A 17,078-nucleotide genomic window follows, 5' to 3' on the forward strand; every position below is an offset into this window, starting at 1 on the left:
TGCCTCCTCTTGAGTGTGGTCTGTCCTCTTAGGTGTTTAAGCGTCTCATGATCTGTATGAATAACAAACTCTTTAGACAAAAGATAATGTTGCCAAGTTTCAAGTGATCTCACTAGAGCATAAAGCTCTTTGTCATAGGTTGGGTAGTTCAAGGTTGCTCCACTCAGTTTCTCGCTGAAATAGGCCACTGGACGTCCTCCTTGAGTCAGTTTCTTCACTAGCATACTTTTATGCTTGTTGAACTGATCAGGGGCCTGTGTTGCGTACCTATCTGCAAGGAATTGTTAAGCTTTGCTTAAAATGTTGTTTGCGGCATCTCCTTCAGTGGGGAAGTCGTGAACACATAAGCCGGCACTTGTGATCCTTGCGTCTTTGCATAATTTATGCATTGTTCACAAAGGTGAATAAGCTGTTTGCTGAGATCTCGGTTGCGGAAATATTATGGCGGTGACTCGAAGAAATTCTGTCCCGCTAAGCACGTTTGTCTCCGGACAAAAGATGACAGTCAAGTCTGCGTCTGTTCCCACTTTCCATGTGTTTGCGGGAATATGACGTGGTCTTGCCCTGATTTATGAATACGGAGAGAGCTTTCAACAAACTCAAGGAGGCATTGACTACGGCACCAGTTCTTGCCTTACCTCAGCCGGGTAAGCCATATGTTGTGTATACTGACGCATCGCGGGTAGGATTAGGGTGTTTGTTAATGCAAGAAGACAGAGTCATTGCATACGCCTCAAGACAGTTGAAGAAGCACGAGGAGAACTACCCCACACACGATCTGGAGATGGCGGCCGTTGTTTTTGCATTAAAGATATGGCGCTCATATCTTTATGGAGAGAAAGTTCAGGTATTTACGGATCACAAAAGCCTTAAATACTTGTTCACTCAGGCGGATCTGAATTTGCGACAAAGACGGTGGATGGAATTCATTTCAGACTACGACGTTCAGATTCAGTATCACCCAGGAAAAGCAAACGTGGTAGCGGATGCATTGAGTCGACGAAGAGCTGTAGTAGACTCAGAGCGAGATTTGGAGAAGTGATCAGACGAATTCATGAAGGTAACTTTAGCTGCACTGGAAGGAGAATCTAGTGAACCATTGGGAATATAAGCCGTGAACCAAGCCAGTTTGATACAACGTATTCGAGGAGCGCAGCAGCAAGACGAGAACCTGAAGATCATCATGGAGCAGCTACGAGAGCAAGGAGGGCCAAATGCTAGTGGATATCATATGGCAGAAGACGGAACATTGCTACTCAACAGAAGAATCACTGTGCCAAAGGAGGGAGGATTCAAGGAGGAAATTCTCAAGTTAGCGCATCAGTCACTTTTGAGTATACATCCTGGAAGCACCAAGATGTATAGAGATATGAGGAGATATTACCATTGGCCAGGAATGAAGAAGTCAGTAGCAAGATGGGTAGCGCAGTGTCAAGTTTGCCAGCAAATCAAAGCCGAACACCAAGTGCCAGGAGGGTTACTTCAAAGCTTACCTATTCCCGAGTGGAAGTGGGATTCAGTGTCCATGGATCTAATCACAGGATTACCAGTGGCCAGAGGAAGATCAAACAATGCAATTTGGGTTATCATGGATCGGCTGACAAAGGTAGCACATTTGTTAGCAATCAGAGAAACAGACAAGACGGAGACATTGGCGGAACTTTACATCAATCAGATTGTGAAGCTACACGGAGTACCAGCAAACATTGTCTCAGATCGAGATCCAAGATTTACAGCAGCATTCTGGAGAACATTGCAAGGAGCGTTGGGTACGGAGTTGCACATCAGTACTGCATTTCACCAAGAAACGGACGGGCAGACGGAGAGGACCATCCGGACAATAGAGGATATGCTACGTTTGTGTATTCTCGATTGGTCAGTTACGTGGGAGAACTATCTACCTTTGATAGAATTTTCCTACAACATAAGTTTCCACGCCAGCATTGCAATGTCATCATACGAGGCATTGTACGGAAGACCATGTCGAACACCTCTATGTTGGACGGAAGTTGGAGAACGAAGATTATTCGGACAAGGAGTCATTGAAGAAACATTGGAGAAGCTGCAAGTCATCCGAGCAAACATGAAGAAGGCACAGGATCGACAGAAGAAGTACGCAGATCAAAGAAGGCGAGAAGTAGTATTTGCAGTTGGAGATATGGTCTATCTCAAGGTATCAGCTCAGAAAGGAAAGGATCATTTCGGCAAAGTCGGGAAGTTAGCAGTTCGTTTCATTGGTCCATACCGGATCATTGGAAGAGTAGGAGAAGTAGCTTACAGGCTAGAGCTGCCAGAAGACATGAATTTACACCCTGTATTTCATGTATCTATGCTGAGAAGGCACATTCGAGATCCTGATTCTATCGAGCCTGAGAGAATCCCAGAGCTGAGGACAAATCTCACATATCCAGAAGGGCCGATAAGCATCGGGGAACGACGTTTGAAGAAGCTGAAGAATAGGGAGATTCCTCAAATCCAAGTCTTTTGGGGAAGACAAAACCGCTTGGTGATAACATGGGAAGATGAAGACGGATATCGTCAGAACTATCCAGAGTTCTTCGAAGATGAAGCGGCGACGTCATCAGCACCTTAGAATTCGGGGACGAATTCTAATGAGTGGGGGAGAATGTAATGACCCTGCTCATAAGTAGAAAAGTCAAAGACCTTGACCTTAGTCATGGTCGAAACGAGGAACGGTCATGGTCGAAAGACAGTTTTATGCCGGTACGAGAAAATCGATAAAAACCGAGCAAGAGGAGATCGACGTTTTGAAACCGAAGAAGGAGAAGCATTGTCTAAGTAAATCAAGGAATGAGTTTTCTCATTTGAAGAAGAGGTTTAGAAGTTGTTGACATGGCGAAGAAAGTGAAGACGCGATGACATGGCGACCACCGATTGGATTCGGAGGAGTGACGGAGCGATACGCGTGGCAAACTCTCATTGGCTGGAAGAAGACTTGGCGACCAAGTTATGAAGCTTCTAGAAGACGAGACTTGGCGACCAAGCAACGGGAAAACTTGGGGAGAAAGGTAAAAACCTTCTGGAAGCAAGGTTACTTGCTGCGGATGTTTCGTAGTGGGACATGTGTCCATTTTTCCTCATGCATGTGTGCCATTTGTCCAGCCCAGCCTCAGTCCTCCATTTCTATAAATACCAGACCCCTCCCTTTCATTTTTCTCATTCAAAACCGTGAGAGCTTACCTTAGAGAGAGAGAGTGGTGAGTTAGAGAGAGAAAACCGAGAAAAAAGAGTGTTTTCGGGTAATTTTTAGTTAGCGTTTTTGGGGAGATAGCTAGGGGTGCTGGATAGTCTTTGTAGCCAGTAGCCAAGGTGGGTTTCCTGTGTGTTTCTTGTGTGTGTGTTTTGTATGCAGGTTCGAGCTTGACCAACGGGTCTTAAACGGAGACTCGGGGCATAGTTAATCGATTTTCTGCAGGGCCCCGGGGAAAGTGTGTGCTGCATGCATACATGTTGTGTGATTGATTGTTTGTTTGTTTAGTTGTCACTCGCTTAGTTATTTAGTTTTAGTCTAGACTTAGGTGCATCGAGGTTTGAGGTTAAGCTCCCTCATGCTAAAGTAGTGTTTGTGTGTGTGTTTGTCTAGACTAGGGCGAGTGATTGTTATGCTTTGAGTCTAGATTTGCGTGGAGGTTAGAGGTGGAGCTCCCTCACGCTTGTTTCTTGTTTGTGTGGCATCTAGACTAAAGCATGGGCCATCTTGGGGTTAGATTAGGGAAAGCCTAATTCTCCGAAGGTGTTCGAGACCATGGAGTTAGATTGGGCGATACCCAATTCTCTAGTGGTGGAGTGACCTACTCTCCATGGCTTGTCACGTGAAGTGGGTCGCGCCCATGGACAAGCGCTGCATGACGATGCGGCCCGGGTTAGATTGGGAGAAGCCTAATTCCCGGAGATGATGTTTTCCGACCATGTGACTGTTGTGTTTGTGATCGGGAGTGTTCAGTATGGAGATGTGTTAGGGCTCCGATGTGTTGGGATCCCAGGATGTGTGTCATCCGAATTTTGTTTGTGTAGATCGAGTCTAGGATCGAGTCTAGCTTTCTTTTTGTGTAGTTAGGCCTCGGTGGTGAGACCATTTGTTTTGTTTAGTAATTGCTTGTTTGCTTGCTTGCTTTCTTGTTTGTTTGTTGCTTCTGCTGTGTTGTTTACTAACCAATTGTTGATTGTGTTTGGGGCATGGGCTGAAGGGGGTCGTTGTTGTTTATTTTTGGAACTCACTGAGTAATTCCGATTACTCATCCCCTCTTCTACTATGCAGGTAACCCGTAGGTAGGAAGCTTAGGGCGCAGCGGAACGGAAAGCGGCCGGTGTAGATTGGAAGTGGCATAAGCATAAGCGGACTATCTTTTGGAATGTATAATTACATTCTTTTCATTTTGACACTAGGCCGTGAGCTCAAACTCTGATATTTTGTATTGTAATGTTTTGTAAAACGCTTTCTACCTATTATTAATAAAATGTATGTTTATATTCATAGTTGTGTGTTAAATGATACTAGACCTTGTCTGGGTCGACACAACTCGATGATTGAGGTACGGGTTGTGAAGCCTTAGGCCATGACATCAAGGTCATAGCAAACTGGAACGGATTGGTCGAGAGTCTTGACTTGTTCTTGATTCTTGGTCGAACAGGTACGGTGAGCTATACTTGTGGCGCTCCTAGGACGTACCGGGTTAGTCCGGCCTGGTACGGTCCGGGGGTGTTACAGTCGGGGGCATTCGTATTTCATAGTCAGAGGTGCAATTTTTGGATTTATGAAAGGGGAACAACTGGGAAAGCATTTGCCAAGGATGTTTTCATTAATCAAGAACGAAAGTTGGGGGCACGAAGACTATCAGATACCGTCCTAGTCTCAACCATAAACGATGCCGACCAGGGATCAGCGGATGTTGCTTTTAGGACTCCGCTGGCACCTTATGAGAAATCAAAGTTTTTGGGTTTCGGGGGGAGTGTGGTTGCAAGGCTGAAACTTAAAGGAATTGACGGAAGGGCACCACCAGGAGTGGAGCCTGCGGCTTAGTTTGACTCAACACGGGGAAACTTACCAGGTCCAGACATAGTAAGGATTGACAGACTGAGAGCTCTTTCTTGATTCTATGGGTGGTGGTGCATGGCCGTTCTTAGTTGGTGGAGCGATTTGTCCGGTTAATTCTGTTAACGAACGAGACTTCAGCCTGCTAACTAGCTACGTGGAGGCATCCCTTCACGGCCGGCTTCTTAGAGGGACTATGGCCGTTTAGGACAAGGAAGTTTGAGGCAATAACAGGTCTGTGATGCCCTTAGATATTCTGGGCCGCACGCACGCTACACTGATGTATTCAACGAGTTCACACCTTGGCCGACAGGCCCGGGTAATCTTTGAAATTTCATCGTGATGGGGATAGATCATTGCAATTGTTGGTCTTCAACGAGGAATTCCTAGTAAGAGCGAGTCATCAGCTCGCGTTGACTACATCCCTGCCCTTTGTACACACCGCCCGTCGCTCCTACCGATTGACTGATCCGGTGAAGTGTTCGGATTGCGGCGACGTGGGTGGTTTGCCGTATGCGACGTCGCGGGAAGTCCACTAAACCTTTTCATTTAGAGGAAGGAGAAGTCGTAACAAGGTTTCCATAGGTGAACCTGCGGAAGAATCATTGTCGTACTCTGGAAACAGAACGACCTGAGAACGATGAAACATCACTCTCGGTAGGCCGGTTTCTTACTGTGCCTGCCGATTCAGTGGTTATGCGTTCATCCATGCCCAAGACTTCAATTTTGGTTGGATCGTACAAGAAAAAGAGGTTTTTATAGCGGAGTAGGATAGCGTTTTTTTCGTTTCTGCTATGGTTAATATGTAAGTGGGTTTTATATAGCGGTTATAAAATTGTAAACGCTATCTTTAGTTGGGCCGAATTTTAATAGTCATTTTACATAGCACTTTAGTGCGGAAGCGCTACGAATAAGTTAGGCGGACAAAATTTTCATTTGCCCGGGCTTACCAATTTCACTTAATTCATTTTTTTTCTTTTTCGGTTCTTCCCTCTATCTATCTCCCCTGAGTTCTCATCTCCCCTCTATCTCTTCGTCTCAATTATTTTCCCGATTGGTCTGACTCTGAAAAACTAATCTCCTATTTCTATCTCGTCGTAATGGTTTTCCAGAATCTCTAAAACCCAACAACTGTTCTTCGATTCTGAATCGTAGGTACAATCTCGTATAATATTTTTATTTTTTTTTGTTTCTGATAAACCAATCGTTTATTCCTATTTAACTGGTGGCTGATTTAGGGTTGCATGTCCAATTGATTCGGTCTTTTACTCTTTTGCAGGGAGCTTTAGATTCAGATCTTCCAAGAAAGGTATCTGTCGTGTATTTTTCTAGGTTTGGCTATAGCTTTTGATTTTGTTTCAATTGAATTATATCATTGCTTTTATTTTCCAGGTCGTTTAAATCAAAATAGAAGACATTTTTATCAGGTAAAACCAAACCGATTTATACTGATTCTTCTATAAGTTGTCTTTGTCTGTTCTTGAGGCATAATAAAGTTAGTGTTTTTATATACATTTGGTCGGAGCTGTTGTGCGATGGATAAAGCTTGGGTCTGGTTACCAAGGTATAAATGTTACTGTGTTTTGCTTATCTTTTTTTTTATTCCATTTACGAAATTGTGCTTCTTAATTAATTTTCATTTGTGTGCATCTGACAGGAATAGTCTCGAGTATGAGCAAGGTGCAACTGAGTTTGTTTTTTCGTCATCAAGACAATTGGCTGATCTAGTTGAAATGTTCTGCCCTTGCGTTGATTGCCGCAATGTCTGCCATCAATCAAGAGAGACAGTTTTTGAGCATCTCGTCATCAGAGGGATGGATCAGAAGTACAAGAGATGTAAATATTGGAGTAAGCACGGGGATATAAGGCCAGATAAGACAGCTGATGTTCAGACGTCTGAAAATGAGGCTTATGAGTTGATGAGGACAGCTTTTATAGCGAGCGATGGCAAGACACCATTTGAGAAGCAGAATTCAGAGGATTTTGATGGTATTGAGAGGCCAGAAGAGGACGAGTTTAGGAAGAAGTTAGATGATGCCGAGACTCCACTGTACCCGACATGTCAGAAATACACCAAGGTTGCTGCTATCATGGGTCTTTACCGTATAAAAGTCAAGAGTGGGATGTCAGAGAGCTATTTCGACCAGCTAATGACATTAGTTCATGACATGCTACCTCCAGATAATGTTCTGCCTAAGTCTACGGCTGAGATGAAGAAGTTCTTAAAGGTGTTTGGTTTTGGTTATGATGTCATCCACGCCTGCAAAAATGATTGTATCCTTTATAGGAAACAGTATGCGGAGTTAGTTTGCTGTCCAAGATGTAGTGAATCAAGATGGGAAAGAGATACGCACACTGGTGAGGAGAAGAAAGGAGTTCCATGTAAGGTGCTTAGGTATTTTCCCATAAAAGAGAGATTCAAGAGGATGTTTAGATCGAAACGGTTGGCTGAGGATTTGTGTTGGCACTTCAACAATGCAACTGAAGATGGATCGATGCGGCATCCTGTGGATTCTTTGACTTGGGTTCAGGCAAACGATAAGTGGCCGGAATTTGCTGCTGAAGCAAGAAACCTGAGACTAGGTCTTTCTACTGATGGGATGAATCCATTCTCGATCCAAAACACCAAGTACAGCACGTGGCCGGTTCTCCTAGTTAACTACAATATGGCGCCAACTCAGTGCATGAAAGCGGAGAACATTATGTTGACGATGTTGATACCTGGGCCAACAGCACCTAGCAACAACATTGACGTCTATCTACAGCCCCTGATAGAGGACCTCAAGGACTTGTGGACCGAAGGTATTGAAGTTTATGATGCCTTTAAGAAGGAGAGTTTTAATGTAAGAGCTATGCTGCTGTGGAGTATCACAGACTACCCAGCTTTAGGGACATTAGCTGGATGCAAAGTTAAGGGGAAGCAAGCGTGTATTGTATGTGGGAAGGAGACACCGCATAGATGGCTTAAGTTTAGTAGGAAACATGTATATATGGGCAACAGGAAGCGACTGATGCCTGGTCATCCCTACAGACGTAGAAAGGGTTGGTTTGACAACACAGTGGAGTCTGGTGTTTCAAAGAGGATTCAGAGTGGGAAAGAAATATTTGACAGCCTTAGAGGATTTAGAAATGATTTTGGAAGACCATTAGCTAAAAAGGGGAAGCGTAAAAGGGCTGAAGCAGAAGATGACGATGATGAAGCTGCAACAGCTGAAGAAATCGAAGAAGATGATGATTTATGGAGGTGGAAAAAAAAGTCTATCTTCTTTGACTTACCATATTGGAAGGTATTCTGCTTTACAATTAATTTTAACTTTCTGAATTTATGTAAGCTAATTAAATTGTTTCTGATAATTAACTCTACATAATGTTTCCAGGAAATGCCTGTCAGGCATAACATAGATGTTATGCACGTCGAGAAGAACGTCTCAGACGCACTACTATCTATTATTATGAATAATGCAAAATCAAAGGATGGGTTGAAAGCAAGAAAAGATTTAGAAGACATGGGAATCAGGAGCAACTTACATCCAGAGAAGCGTGGGAAGAGAACTTATTTGCCTCCAGCTGCATTCTGGCTTTCCAAGGAAGAGAAAAAAAAATTCTGTAGACGGCTATCCAAGTTTAGAGGCCCCGATGGATATTGTGCAAATATATCCAACTGTGTCTCGGTGGATCCTCCCAGTATCGGCAGCATGAAGTCACATGACCATCACGTTCTTTTGCAGAACCTTCTTCCTGTGGCATTGAGAGGTTTATTGCCTAAAGGACCTCGGATAGCTGTCAATCGTATCTGCAACTACTTCAACAGACTTTGCCAACGAGTTATTGATCCAGAGAAGCTACTGACTCTAGAATCTGAGATTGTAGAAACAATGTGCCAGTTGGAGAGATTTTTTCCACCATCACTCTTCGACATTATGTTTCACCTTCCTATCCATCTAGCTAAAGAAGCACGCTTGGGTGGCCCTGTCCACTTAAGATGGATGTATCCGTTTGAGAGGTAAATTTTTTTTTGTCTTTGTCGTATACTTTCAATAAATAGACTAACTTATATGTTCTGGTATGTTGATATATGAAGACTCTAAAAGCTTATGTCAAGAATTTTGCACGACCCGAAGCTTGTATGGCTGAGGGATATTTGTCTAGTGAATGCATTGCGTTTTGTATGAAGAACCCATCCCTGCTTCTAGCAATGGAGTGTCCAACACCGATGACACTCAGACACAGCAATCCGAGATCAAAACGAGGAAGACAAGGGGTCTAACTAAAATGCGCAGAGTGGCCAAAAATGCAGAGGACAAGGTAGATGTAGAGTTCAACTCCATAGGTGAGCATGTCGGTAGTGGATCAGTGACACTCTCATCCTTTCTTGGTCCTCTTGTGAGGGAGCATGTGCCAGTATTGCTAGATGACTGGAGACACGTCGAAGAAACAACAAAAGACGCTTTATGGGAAGAGATTCAGGTAATTTTTATAAGTTTTTTCGCTGGAGTACTAGTTTAAACTATTTTAGTGTTTAACATTTCAATATTTGACAGGGGAGGTTCAACTTGACAGAGGAATGGCAAAAAGATGCAGTGTTTAAGCAGATGGGTTGCTTGTGGAGGGCCTCGAAATCTAGGCTGACTTCTATAGTCCGTGCTATTAAAAACAAGGCTCAGATACAGAAAATGAAGCCTAGCAACATCCAATCTTCTTCTGCTTGGAACAGTTGGGTGAAAGCTAGGTGCACCAAAGATTTTAAGGTTAAAGTTAATGATGCTTGATTACTTATACGATTTATTTTAGATAAAAGTTATGGTATCTGATGGTTGTGTTAATAGGTACAAAGTGATAAATACAGGAGACTTAGGAAGATTCAAATTCCGCACACAACAAGCCGAAAAGGCATGAGTCGCCTAGCTCATGAGATGGTATGTTTGTCTAATTCTTTGAATTTGGGAGAAAAGTAATTACTTTATTTGCACCTAAGAAAGTTACAAGAACTTTTTTTGATCGAACTTGTAGAAAAGAAACAGCGATGATCCTAAGAAAGTTACTAGAACTAAGGTTTGGGTAGCAGGACATACGTATCGAGATGGGAGACCCGTGAATGAAGCACACGCTGAAACTATTGTAAGTATATTATGAATTCTTATTAGTTAAGGATCAAGACTATTTCGTAATGTCTTTGTTTTTTCTTTGCAGGAAAAGATTAAGACAATTGACAGTGAAATAGATTCTAACTCCTCGGATAACATTGGTGAAGATGCTGTGAGTCAAGTTCTCGGAAAAGAGAGACCAGGAAGAGTTAGGGGGATGGGCAGAGGAGCCACTATTACGAAGATGGCTTACTTACAAGCTAGAGACAAACATGTCCAGAAGCTTGAAGCTACTCAAGCGGAATTAATAACCAAGCTTGAAAAGTTGCAAAATGTTGTTATTGACTTAGCTGGCAAAAAGGTAACTTTCTTATACACTTGTACAATTAATTGTACTTGGTGTTTCAATATGACGCTTACTTGTTTTTTTGTTGTTTTAAGACACATAAAGATGATGTTTCTAGTTCTGAAAGAAGCGATGGTAGCAAGAGAGGAATAAGGTGCCAGATACTGGATTGGATTTCGATTGATGATGTGGTTGTAGGTGAAGGAGAATACTACTCAAGTGAACCCACATATAAGATTGGTCGAATTCCTCTGGGTCCTAATGCGGCCGCTGTAATTGTCAACTCTGTAGCAGTCGAAGATGCATGTGTCTGGAGACCAACTACAAGTATTGGAACACTTGCTGAAGCTGTAGGAGTTAAAATTGCATGGCCATCCGACAAGTTAATATTGGACGATGCTATTGACTTCTCAAAACATGCTAACACTGTCGGGTCAGAGGTAAACTGAAATTTCTTGTGTTATTTTCAAGTTGACATTGAAAATCGATTACTAATAGAATTCATTTGGGATGATTATTAGACTATGGATGCATCAGTAGGAAGGGTACAAATATTTGATTACTGGAATGTAGAAGATGAGTTGATTGCTGAGGGTGTACTGGTGTCAACTGAACCTAACCAATTGGTGAACGATATTCCGCTTGGACCGAATGCTGCAGTTATAAAAGTTGAAGTAGTTGTTAAAGATTCTGCTTTCTTATGGAGACCAGCGCCTGGAATGTCAAACATGGGTGATGCACTACATCAGATCATTGCTTGGCCAATTGATAGGGCACGACTATCTGATACAACTGCTGAATCAACCAAGAAACCTAACGTGGTAAGCTTCAGATGCCAGTTAATTTGTCATCGATATGTTGCAATTCTGTGATGTTATTGTGATTGTGTTGTGTCGTACTTTTTTTTTTGGTCTTTCAGAGTACTAGTAACAGCACTGGTAGTAGCAACAAAGTTGGTAGACAGAAGTGTGCTCTCTTGGACTGTCATAACTCTGGATAGACAGTAGCTTGGGGTCGTGTGTTTTCAACAGATCCAGCAGACAAGGTTCATTTCATCCCTTTAGGTCCCAATGCTTCTAAGGTCATGGTAGAGGTTTCCAAAATGGATGATGCACGAGTGTGGAGACCAAACTCTGAAATTGAAGTCATAGGTGATGCAGTAGGGAGCACAGTGGCGTGGCCTACTGATAAGGTTGTTTTCATATGAGTGATGAGTTGTGAAATTGAGAACTTTCAATTGTCTTAGTACTTTGTCATAATTATGAGTTTCATGTAATGTTGAACTTAAAAATGAGTGTATCTTTATTATAATAAAATTTCTATTTCTAAATCTGAAATTTATGTTTCTAAAAATAGTTAAAAATATTTATATATATAAAATATATATAATTATAAATAACGAAACGAAGTTTAAAAGAGTATAGAAACAGTAGCACTTATATAACTGCTATGGTAATATTAACTATGGCTTTTTAAAACCGCTATTTAATAATATTTGATCGCGTTAATAAAGCGCTATTATATAATATATGATAGCATTAATAACCCGCTATTGTATATCGGAATACGATAGCAGCGCGAAAAAGCGCTATCTAAAGTCTTCGACCTATTATAACGGGCGATGACATAGCGCTTGCAATATCGCTATGGTATCTATAGATAGCGGTTTTCAGCCGCTAAGAATACCCTTTTTTCTTGTAGTGCCATATGTTGTGTATACTGACGCATCGCGGGTAGGATTAGGGTGTTTGTTAATGCAAGAAGACAGAGTCATTGCATACGCCTCAAGACAGTTGAAGAAGCACGAGGAGAACTACCCCACACACGATCTGGAGATGGCGGCCGTTGTTTTTGCATTAAAGATATGGCGCTCATATCTTTATGGAGAGAAAGTTCAGGTATTTACGGATCACAAAAGCCTTAAATACTTGTTCACTCAGGCGGATCTGAATTTGCGACAAAGACGGTGGATGGAATTCATTTCAGACTACGACATTCAGATTCAGTATCACCCAGGAAAAGCAAACGTGGTAGCGGATGCATTGAGTCGACGAAGAGCTGTAGTAGACTCAGAGCGAGATTTGGAGAAGTGATCAGACGAATTCATGAAGGTAACTTTAGCTGCACTGGAAGGAGAATCTAGTGAACCATTGGGAATATAAGCCGTGAACCAAGCCCGTTTGATACAACGTATTCGAGGAGCGCAGCAGCAAGACGAGAACCTGAAGATCATCATGGAGCAGCTACGAGAGCAAGGAGGGCCAAATGCTAGTGGATATCATATGGCAGAAGACGGAACATTGCTACTCAACAGAAGAATCACTGTGCCAAAGGAGGGAGGATTCAAGGAGGAAATTCTCAAGTTAGCGCATCAGTCACTTTTGAGTATACATCCTGGAAGCACCAAGATGTATAGAGATATGAGGAGATATTACCATTGGCCAGGAATGAAGAAGTCAGTAGCAAGATGGGTAGCGCAGTGTCAAGTTTGCCAGCAAATCAAAGCCGAACACCAAGTGCCAGGAGGGTTACTTCAAAGCTTACCTATTCCCGAGTGGAAGTGGGATTCAGTGTCCATGGATCTAATCACAGGATTACCAGTGGCCAGAGGAAGATCAAACAATGCAATTTGGGTTATCCTGGATCGGCTGACAAAGGTAGCACATTTGTTAGCAATCAGAGAAACAGACAAGACAGAGACATTGGCGGAACTTTACATCAATCAGATTGTGAAGCTACACGGAGTACCAGCAAACATTGTCTCAGATCGAGATCCAAGATTTACAGCAGCATTCTGGAGAACATTGCAAGGAGCGTTGGGTACGGAGTTGCACATCAGTACTGCATTTCACCAAGAAACGGACGGGCAGACGGAGAGGACCATCCGGACAATAGAGGATATGCTACGTTTGTGTATTCTCGATTGGTCAGTTACGTGGGAGAACTATCTACCTTTGATAGAATTTTCCTACAACATAAGTTTCCACGCCAGCATTGCAATGTCATCATACGAGGCATTGTACGGAAGACCATGTTGAACACCTCTATGTTGGACGGAAGTTGGAGAACGAAGATTATTCGGACAAGGAGTCATTGAAGAAACATTGGAGAAGCTGCAAGTCATCCGAGCAAACATGAAGAAGGCACAGGATCGACAGAAGAAGTACGCAGATCAAAGAAGGCGAGAAGTAGTATTTGCAGTTGGAGATATGGTCTATCTCAAGGTATCAGCTCAGAAAGGAAAGGATCATTTCGGCAAAGTCGGGAAGTTAGCAGTTCGTTTCATTGGTCCATACCGGATCATTGGAAGAGTAGGAGAAGTAGCTTACAGGCTAGAGCTGCCAGAAGACATGAATTTACACCCTGTATTTCATGTATCTATGCTGAGAAGGCACATTCGAGATCCTGATTCTATCGACCTTAGAGAATCCCAGAGCTGAGGACAAATCTCACATATCCAGAAGGGCCGATAAGCATCGGGGAACGACGTTTGAAGAAGCTGAAGAATAGGGAGATTCCTCAAATCCAAGTCTTTTGGGGAAGACAAAACCGCTTGGTGATAACATGGGAAGATGAAGACGGATATCGTCAGAACTATCCAGAGTTCTTCGAAGATGAAGCGGCGACGTCATCAGCACCTTAGAATTCGGGGACGAATTCTAATGAGTGGGGGAGAATGTAATGACCCTGCTCATAAGTAGAAAAGTCAAAGACCTTGACCTTAGTCATGGTCGAAACGAGGAACGGTCATGGTCGAAAGACAGTTTTATGCCGGTACGAGAAAATCGATAAAAACCGAGCAAGAGGAGATCGACGTTTTGAAACCGAAGAAGGAGAAGCATTGTATAAGTAAATCAAGGAATGAGTTTTCTCATTTGAAGAAGAGGTTTAGAAGTTGTTGACATGGCGAAGAAAGTGAAGACGCGATGACATGGCGACCACCGATTGGATTCGGAGGAGTGACGGAGCGATACGCGTGGCAAACTCTCATTGGCTGGAAGAAGACTTGGCGACTAAGTTATGAAGCTTATAGAAGACGAGACTTGGCGACCAAGCAACGGGAAAACTTGGGGAGAAAGGTAAAAACCTTCTGGAAGCAAGGTTACTTGCTGCGGATGTTTCGTAGTGGGACATGTGTCCATTTTTCCTCATGCATGTGTGCCATTTGTCCAGCCCAGCCTCAGTCCTCCATTTCTATAAATACCAGACCCCTCCCTTTCATTTTTCTCATTCAAAACCGTGAGAGCTTACCTTAGAGAGAGAGAGTGGTGAGTTAGAGAGAGAAAACCGAGAAAAAAGAGTGTTTTCGGGTAATTTTTAGTTAGCGTTTTTGGGGAGATAGCTAGGGGTGCTGGATAGTCTTTGTAGCCAGTAGCCAAGGTGGGTTTCCTGTGTGTTTCTTGTGTGTGTGTTTTGTATGCAGGTTCGAGCTTGACCAACGGGTCTTAAACGGAGACTCGGGGCATAGTTAATCGATTTTCTGCAGGGCCCCGGGGAAAGTGTGTGCTGCATGCATACATGTTGTGTGATTGATTGTTTGTTTGTTTAGTTGTCACTCGCTTAGTTATTTAGTTTTAGTCTAGACTTAGGTGCATCGAGGTTTGAGGTTAAGCTCCCTCATGCTAAAGTAGTGTTTGTGTGTGTGTTTGTCTAGACTAGGGCGAGTGATTGTTATGCTTTGAGTCTAGATTTGCGTGGAGGTTAGAGGTGGAGCTCCCTCACGCTTGTTTCTTGTTTGTGTGGCATCTAGACTAAAGCATGGGCCATCTTGGGGTTAGATTAGGGAAAGCCTAATTCTCCGAAGGTGTTCGAGACCATGGAGTTAGATTGGGCGATACCCAATTCTCTAGTGGTGGAGTGACCTACTCTCCATGGCTTGTCACGTGAAGTGGGTCGCGCCCATGGACAAGCGCTGCATGACGATGCGGCCCGGGTTAGATTGGGAGAAGCCTAATTCCCGGAGATGATGTTTTCCGACCATGTGACTGTTGTGTTTGTGATCGGGAGTGTTCAGTATGGAGATGTGTTAGGGCTCCGATGTGTTGGGATCCCAGGATGTGTGTCATCCGAATTTTTGTTTGTGTAGATCGAGTCTAGGATCGAGTCTAGCTTTCTTTTTGTGTAGTTAGGCCTCGGTGGTGAGACCATTTGTTTTGTTTAGTAATTGCTTGTTTGCTTGCTTGCTTGCTTGTTTGTTTGTTGCTTCTGCTGTGTTGTTTACTAACCAATTGTTGATTGTGTTTGGGGCATGGGCTGAAGGGGGTCGTTGTTGTTTATTTTTGGAACTCACTGAGTAATTCCGATTACTCATCCCCTCTTCTACTATGCAGGTAACCCGTAGGTAGGAAGCTTAGGGCGCAGCGGAACGGAAAGCGGCCGGTGTAGATTGGAAGTGGCATAAGCATAAGCGGACTATCTTTTGGAATGTATAATTACATTCTTTTCATTTTGACACTAGGCCGTGAGCTCAAACTCTGATATTTTGTATTGTAATGTTTTGTAAAACGCTTTCTACCTATTATTAATAAAATGTATGTTTATATTCGTAGTTGTGTGTTAAATGATACTAGACCTTGTCTGGGTCGACACAACTCGATGATTGAGGTACGGGTTGTGAAGCCTTAGGCCATGACATCAAGGTCATAGCAAACTGGAACGGATTGGTCGAGAGTCTTGACTTGTTCTTGATTCTTGGTCGAACAGGTACGGTGAGCTATACTTGTGGCGCTCCTAGGACGTACCGGGTTAGTCCGGCCTGGTACGGTCCGGGGGTGTTACAGTCGGGGGCATTCGTATTTCATAGTCAGAGGTGCAATTTTTGGATTTATGAAAGGGGAACAACTGGGAAAGCATTTGCCAAGGATGTTTTCATTAATCAAGAACGAAAGTTGGGGGCACGAAGACTATCAGATACCGTCCTAGTCTCAACCATAAACGATGCCGACCAGGGATCAGCGGATGTTGCTTTTAGGACTCCGCTGGCACCTTATGAGAAATCAAAGTTTTTGGTTTCGGGGGGGAGTGTGGTTGCAAGGCTGAAACTTAAAGGAATTGACGGAAGGGCACCACCAGGAGTGGAGCCTGCGGCTTAGTTTGACTCAACACGGGGAAACTTACCAGGTCCAGACATAGTAAGGATTGACAGACTGAGAGCTCTTTCTTGATTCTATGGGTGGTGGTGCATGGCCGTTCTTAGTTGGTGGAGCGATTTGTCCGGTTAATTCTGTTAACGAACGAGACTTCAGCCTGCTAACTAGCTACGTGGAGGCATCCCTTCACGGCCGGCTTCTTAGAGGGACTATGGCCGTTTAGGACAAGGAAGTTTGAGGCAATAACAGGTCTGTGATGCCCTTAGATATTCTGGGCCGCACGCACGCTACACTGATGTATTCAACGAGTTCACACCTTGGCCGACAGGCCCGGGTAATCTTTGAAATTTCATCGTGATGGGGATAGATCATTGCAATTGTTGGTATTCAACGAGGAATTCCTAGTAAGAGCGAGTCATCAGCTCGCGTTGACTACATCCCTGCCCTTTGTACACACCGCCCGTCGCTCCTACCGATTGACTGATCCGGTGAAGTGTTCGGATCGC

General features: G+C 43.4%; 3 protein-coding genes across 10 annotated transcripts; all 3 read left to right on the top strand.

The window, feature by feature from the left end:
• The first annotated feature begins 5,634 nt into the window (after nt 1-5,634).
• Nucleotides 5,635-9,969, top strand: LOC117125670. Of its 8 annotated transcripts, XM_033283136.1 has the most exons (5): nt 5,636-6,208; nt 6,333-6,362; nt 6,446-6,617; nt 6,711-8,340; nt 8,431-9,969. In XM_033283136.1, exons 3-5 carry the CDS (start codon nt 6,589-6,591, stop codon nt 9,058-9,060), a joined length of 2,289 nt encoding a protein of 762 aa, XP_033139027.1. In that variant the 5' UTR covers nt 5,636-6,208; nt 6,333-6,362; nt 6,446-6,588; the 3' UTR covers nt 9,061-9,969. The 8 variants fall into 8 exon arrangements, with proteins under 8 accessions (XP_033139026.1, XP_033139027.1, XP_033139025.1 ...); XM_033283135.1 differs by having other exon boundaries at nt 5,635-6,480; nt 6,554-6,617; XM_033283133.1 differs by having other exon boundaries at nt 5,638-6,362; nt 6,446-6,480; nt 6,554-8,340.
• LOC117129911 lies at nt 9,151-11,813 on the top strand. The gene is made up of 8 exons (XM_033283137.1): nt 9,151-9,520; nt 9,595-9,801; nt 9,880-9,969; nt 10,064-10,171; nt 10,244-10,498; nt 10,579-10,923; nt 11,005-11,304; nt 11,403-11,813. The coding sequence occupies exons 1-8, from the start codon at nt 9,206-9,208 to the stop codon at nt 11,481-11,483; spliced, it is 1,701 nt and encodes a 566-aa protein (XP_033139028.1). The 5' UTR covers nt 9,151-9,205; the 3' UTR covers nt 11,484-11,813.
• A 1,804-nt stretch (nt 11,814-13,617) lies between these two features.
• On the top strand, nt 13,618-14,126 carry LOC117129912. The gene is made up of 2 exons (XM_033283139.1): nt 13,618-13,848; nt 13,908-14,126. The coding sequence occupies exons 1-2, from the start codon at nt 13,618-13,620 to the stop codon at nt 14,124-14,126; spliced, it is 450 nt and encodes a 149-aa protein (XP_033139030.1).
• The last annotated feature ends 2,952 nt before the right edge of the window (nt 14,127-17,078 follow it).

The sequence above is a fragment of the Brassica rapa genome, unplaced genomic scaffold (assembly GCF_000309985.2).
Source record: "Brassica rapa cultivar Chiifu-401-42 unplaced genomic scaffold, CAAS_Brap_v3.01 Scaffold0246, whole genome shotgun sequence".
NCBI classification, from domain to species: Eukaryota; Viridiplantae; Streptophyta; class Magnoliopsida; order Brassicales; family Brassicaceae; genus Brassica; species Brassica rapa.